The sequence below is a fragment of the Diorhabda sublineata genome, chromosome 1 (genome assembly GCF_026230105.1).
Source record: "Diorhabda sublineata isolate icDioSubl1.1 chromosome 1, icDioSubl1.1, whole genome shotgun sequence".
NCBI lineage: Eukaryota > Metazoa > Arthropoda > Insecta > Coleoptera > Chrysomelidae > Diorhabda > Diorhabda sublineata.
Genome location: NC_079474.1, coordinates 11,870,846 through 11,877,646, shown reverse-complemented (window position 1 = coordinate 11,877,646; position 6,801 = coordinate 11,870,846). Strand labels below are relative to the sequence as shown.

The 6,801-nt window shown below is 29.0% G+C and overlaps 1 protein-coding gene across 1 annotated transcript; it reads right to left on the bottom strand.

Annotated features, from left to right (window-relative positions):
- Positions 1-448: 448 nt before the first annotated feature.
- LOC130447393 (proteoglycan Cow) lies at positions 449-5,790 on the bottom strand. Its single transcript, XM_056784191.1, has 10 exons — positions 5,585-5,790; positions 4,370-4,427; positions 4,139-4,241; positions 3,963-4,079; positions 3,753-3,898; positions 3,020-3,234; positions 2,741-2,960; positions 2,365-2,622; positions 2,171-2,308; positions 449-1,881 (listed from the first exon to the last, which is right to left on the bottom strand). Exons 1-10 carry the CDS (start codon positions 5,675-5,677, stop codon positions 1,748-1,750), a joined length of 1,482 nt encoding a protein of 493 aa, XP_056640169.1. The 5' UTR covers positions 5,678-5,790; the 3' UTR covers positions 449-1,747.
- Between the last annotated feature and the right edge of the window lie 1,011 nt (positions 5,791-6,801).

Sequence of the window (6,801 nt, the reverse complement as noted above, 5' to 3'; positions counted from 1 at the left end):
TTTGAGATAAATTATAAGTATAAGCACTCACAAACCGAATACGAAAGTAAACATCTCTCTCACAAGGTTTATGAGTAACTGATAATTATTATCAACATAGTATGGAGTGTACTACACTCCATACAACATAGTTATTAAGAATAAATTTGACAATTCTTCTTCTTTTTTGAAAGATATGAATCTACCCTTTTAGTTATCCAGACAATTTTTTTTCAATATTACTAAAAGAACAATGTTAAATATATAATACGTGTTTCTGTGAGTAATTTTACGTTATATTATTTGTGTACGCCACTGTCTAGTTCCATCTGAACTGTCATCGGTGTCAACACATAGTTTTATCAAAATATCATTTTTATTTTATTTGGTGTTAATAAAACTTCGTCAGGATTCGTCAGCTGATCTATTGGGGGATATATGAGGTAGGATATTTTTAAAATAAACTCGATTTTACCACAATTATTTTATTGCAATTTCTAAATATTTCAACTTAAATCTGTCTACAAAAACAAACTTTTTCCTACTATTTAATAAACATGTTCACATAACAAAAAACAATAATAAATATCTTTAGAATTATTAAAATCAAAACTTATTCAAATATTTTCGTTCTTTATAGTAAACATTGCAGGCAGGTTATACAGCGTTGCCAGATTGCGATAACTTGAGATGTATCAAACAATTAAGAATTCTTTTGATAAATATTTTTTAAAGTTCTATAATCTGTAAATGAAAGTGATAAGTAATTTTTTCATGTGTTCAATGTGTTATGAAGTAATTTATATTAATTTCTACCTTTAGAGTTATTTACCCTAAGAAAATTGTAGACGTAGATCTGGCAATGTTTCACGTTTCATCTTTGCAAGGTTAGACGACGTTGTCATATTGCATTTAATTTCAAATATATTGAAAAACTCAAAATTCTCTTGATGTATTTTCATATTTTTTTAATGAAGGATTTTATTGATTAAGAAATTATGACTGTAATATAGTGTTTTTTATGCGTTCATTGTATTAAGAAGTAATTTTTATCAATTTCTACAATTAAAAGTTATATATTGTAAAGAAATTGTATACATAGATATGGCAATGTTCCATAGCATATAAAATGTTAGTTCCTCTCAGTAAGGTTACACAATGTTGCCGGATTTGTTTTAATGTAGGATTTATTGGTACTTTGATTTATTCAAAATTGTTTCTAACTTTATTACAAATTTTAGTAGTTTCAAAGGAAATTTTCCGGATTAAGGCTGTAATTAATTATCTTTTGAGGTATTAAAATGTATTGATCTTATGATATATGGAAGTTTTAACGAAAATTTGACAATATTTAAGCCTATAGTTTTCTTGTACGACGTTGCCAGATTGGATATTATTAAAACAGATTTTTATCAATTTTTAAGCTTTTTAATGAAAATAATACAAGTTTTTTTTGTAAATTGTAGGTGACTTAGAGTGATTCTAACAAAGTTGACTCGTATTTTGATGATTTATTGCCTTTAGATTTAATTATGCGAAAACTTTCTCGCGCGCCCGTTTTACTCCATCCCGAAGCGACTTATATATCACTAAATGATTAAATCGATAAACTACTAACTTAAAAAACGACAAAAATATGTATGTAAGCAATTATTTGGCGTCCTTTATATGAAATATTTAATCTAAGGCATACAAATTTTAATTTTAAACTGGAAATTACTTAGGATGCTTATTATTATTGTTCTATTTCTACAATTTTAGCTGATTTCTAGTAATCTGGCGGATGATCGGCGCTACCCTCGATATCTTGATCTGTATCATCTTCTTCTTCGTCATCACTAGAATTTAAAACGTTCGAAACAATTTGTGATGAATATTTCGTGTTGAAATCCCCATTGTTTTCTAAAAAGAAAACGCGATTCTATCACTACATGTATAGATGTGTGGTTAGAACATCTAGTAAGTATTCCCAAAATATTTTATCATATTTCATACAAATTCGTATTAGTATCACACGAGGGTAAGCCAAATATTTCCCATAATCTCATGAACATTTTTTTTGTAATAAAAAAATCCAGTTTTTACAGAAATATTCAACTTTGGTACTATTTCAAGTTGTAAAATAAATTTTAATTAGTAAATAAACAAAAATTTGCTCTCTATTATGTTAATAATAAATAGAATTACTTACCACAATTTGGTTTCGCTCTTGTACGACTATTAGCGAATTCCACGCCGTGTTTATCAACGCACCAGCACATTCCTATGGCACTATGACATTGTACGGGTAAATAGTATCCTTGTTTATCACAATCCGGTATAAACATATCTATAACACAACAATAATGCACTACAACATACTATTTTCTAATAAAAAGAGCATACTTTGTATATCTCCTGTTATTTTGTGTTTGGCTGCGATACAAGGTCTTTCCGATTTTCGGAAACATTTACACCATTCAGACGAATTAACGCCGAGATCTCCGTCGATGTCGCATCGTTGTAAAAACGGTTTTAAACAAATTTCGTTTTTATCGTGTTCTAAATCGTAGAGTTCCTTCAAAGATAATATCCCGTCGCCGTTCACGTCTAAATGTTGAAACATCCATCTCACTTCTGTTTTACAAACTGGTGGAAACGCCACTAAAACGATTTTAACCGGAAAATTGTATCTAACTTAACTAATTTTTAATATAATAATTATATATGTAAAAAGTAAGGTTAAATTTCATTTGACGTATAATAAAAGTAAAATTGGTACCTTTCGATTTATTTTTGCTTTTTCTTCTTCTCGTTACGTCAGTCATAACTACCGAAAACCAATCGAGTAATCGATCTCCCATCGATTCGATTGCGTTCGTAGAACATTGTTTCGAAGGATATACAGGGGTACCAGAAATCGATCCACTATATATCTTGTTATCCAATATTTCGTTATAACCTCTGAGTTTTTCTTTATCTTCTATATACAGAACGTTGTCCTGAAATATAATGTAAATAATTATCAAAAATATAATATATATATATATATTGAACTTACTTTATTATGTTTGGTATATTTGATGTATTTATAATGTTTGTTATCGTATTTGAAATCTTGAGGGGTGTATGTATATAACTCAGATTTCATAAGATATCTGTTCAATTTCCTGGAATCCTTTCCATCGGATTTAATCTCTTCTCTTGTTGATTTATGTTTGTCATTTTCGTATTTGATTTTTTCCAGTTGTCTCTGGTTTCTTTTAGGATTCCCGTCTGGAAATTAAAACATTTTTCGATGAAATACTGATTTTAATAGAAGTATAAAATAATGTAAAAGTTGTTAATTGATAATTATAATGTAAATATGTTAATAGAAAATAATGAACGCATTACAATGAGTAATTATCGATTAATTCACTCATTATTAAAAATATCTTGTCACTATGTTATAACATTGCCGCCATAAATGATTAATCATCATACGGAATTGACGGATTAACAATATGCTTTGTTGCCAAGTTTAATTTTATTACCGATAAATATTACGAACGAAATTTTCTTCAAAAACTTAATTTTATGGTTATAAAATGTTTTAATTAGTGATTTTTTTATAAAAATATATACAGAGAAGAAAAAAAAGTTCATTATTATTGCGATATTCATTTAGTTAATATTTTTATTATTAATAGTATTATGTGTTTGTTGAAAAATTTTGGTTAGGTTAGGTTGTGTCTAAGTGTACGACGATCTTTATTATAATAAAAGGATATTATTTTTGTTTAAATACTTACGTGAACATGGACAAAAACCTTTACAATCGACTCTTATATTCGTTCGGTGTATACAATTGTGGTAATCCAATCTGCATAACGAACTGTAGGTCTTATTGTCTGCCCCGCATAAAAATATCGGTTTCACAACTGGACACGGTTTGCATCTGTAAAAATAAAATGTTTTCACACTAAATTTTTTCTACAACTATAGAAAAATTGTACACTCACATAATCGCATCAGTTGAAAAGTCATTTTCATTTTCGATATCTTCTTCGGTGTCGTAAAATACGTCGTCTTCTTTTTTCAATTTGACATTGTTTGACGTTTTGGGAACGACGATGTCTCTGAAATACAGATCAGGTTAATTTTATTTAGTTTGATGAATAAATTACTTTGCGATTACCCGTTTCTCTTAAGTTCCTTTCGGGAAACACATACGGCTGTCGAGGCGTCTTCAAGCAGGCAGATTTCTTTCTTTTTGCATTTCAGTGGTCTACATAGATCACCTGTTGATTAGAAATATTATTTTTACGCATTGATCGTACAATTTTATACCTATTTTTAAGAATTATAAACATTTACATAACATAACCTCAAATTTTGACGAAATCGTATAATATAAAGTTATACTTACTTGAAGCGTCATGCATCCATGTCTTTTTTTCCTCTGAACGATCTGGTATATTTTCCTCCTATAATAAATGTAAAATTAGTAAAATTTTTTGATTAAATTAAAAAAGTGTTTTATCAATAATTTGGTGATAGAAGAACGCACAGAAAAAGTAACAAAGGGATATTGAAAAAATGTATTGCAGCCCCGAAAACAGTAAAATTTGCTCTCAAATTTACTTAAAACAGTTTAGTTGAAATAATAGATATACGAGGTATATGAAAAAATTGAATTATATAAGGGTCATACAATTAAAATTAATTTCCTCAAATTTAGTGACGTACTTCTTCAATCAGTGGTAGTATGCCTGGAAGGCTTATTTTTAATCTGATTTTCCCCTAAGTAACGTGGTATCATTTTCAGGACCTTCTATTGTCACAGTAATTTTGTTTTAACTTTACTTTTAGCACTTTTTTCAAGTCCTGATTGTAACTTGCCTTTAAATGCCTCATTTTCATTTCCAAATCACTCATACCAGTTATAAACAGTCTTCAAAGTCAGTACTTTACTTATTTCAACATTTCGCGATCTGCTTTTGCACTTTTTTAAAATGTAAAGTTCAAACAAAATCAAAGATGAATGTACAAGGCGTACTAATTGAATTAAATGTATAATAAGTAGTTAACTTTTTGATTACACCTTGTAAATCACCGTCAAGTTATTTAAAACAATTTTGATTGTTACGTTAAGTTAGAAATTAGTACTGAATCACCTTGTACTAAATTACTTGTATTCAATAAGAAAAATGTGTGTTTGCAATAAATTCAGGAAAACAATATTTCATATTTTCGCTGATTTCCGAAAATATTTTGTCAATCATTAAATGAATACGTGACAACGTCGATTAGTCCATAGAAAAAATTAAAAGCAAGCGGAATAAACGTCTAATAGAGGTTTAAGGAGTTGGCAACGCCCAGACATATATAACAGAGTCACACTTTCAAATACCTATAGAGGATTCCAAAGACGTTAACCTAAATATTATTAAATGATATCGAGAAGTCTAAAAATCAAATTACTTATTCAAATCTATATAATTTAAAAGATATATCGTTAAAATACCTTATAATAAATTAATTTACGTAGATAATCAATCAGTTTATAAACTATAGTGTTTTAATTATTTTTTCGACTCAAATATATGCCTGGGACGTATTATAGATTTGATCAAATTATTACTTCTGCGAATTCGAAATCCCCGTCGAATTTCCGTTTGGCAACACAGAGAGAAATAAGCACCAGGAACGTTAACAAAAACACACTTTGTTTCATTGTTTATACGAACAGAAATTGTATCGAACGATTTTATTTACAGACATAAAGGACACGATGTACCTTTTTTGATTATTTGATTTCACTGCGAGCTGAGCTTCCCTTCGGTTTCCTGCGCGGTTGCCAGATCGAACGAAAAGAAAATTCGGGATGAAAATGTGTTTATTAACCATATATAATATTCTTAAATCTCCATTTTGAATCGAAACGTTTTTTAAATATTTATTTTTTTAAATTACTAGAGTAATTTTTAAATATGATCTATATAAGGAAATGATGTAAGGAAAATTCCATTTTCCGCTTGTGATAATTCATATTTGATTCGATGTGGCAACAGCGGCACGTACTACGCGTATGGAGATTGCGCTGCCGATGGGGGCTAGGCTGTAAGGGTTGTCTTATATTACATTGCAGAATTCATTGGGTTTGAGGTGGGGGTGGTACAAGAATATTATATCTAAATTAGAAATAAGAGAAAATATTTTTTTTATTATTTAATACGTCGCAATACCCAGTTTCAGTTCAATAAAGTTGTGAAAATACGTGATGTTGTGGAAGATAGTTGGAAAATTTAAAAACTATCAAATTTTATTAAAAAACGTCTACAATACTTTGATCGATATAAATCGACGATGATTTCGAAATTAAAAAAAATAATTTTCAATTGTATCTTCATCTATTTTATAATCGAATGCGTTTACCAAAAGATGTCGCCAACTTAGTCTACGAATAAATCGGAATGAAATTACATTTTCTATTATTATCAAGCTTCTTTTTAATTTGTATCTAAATAAATAAACGAAACAAACTATTAAGTATCTTGCCATTTGTCTGTGAAAACTAAGTAAATTATTAATTACACCTAGAATTCTGCGTCGCCATCTACCTCTGCGTACCTGAACTCCTTAATGAATGACCACGTAAATTTGTAAAAAGTTTTTATTGCCATATATTTCTTCATAATCGATATGGATTATTTATAAGCTATATTCGGAAGATTCCTATGAACTGTGGCGCCATCTACCTCAGCGTTGTTGAATTCGTTGATCAATGACTACCTAGTAACCTTCGTGAAAAGGTATTGTCGACATTGATTTCTCTACAGTAGTAAATAGCATGTTAAC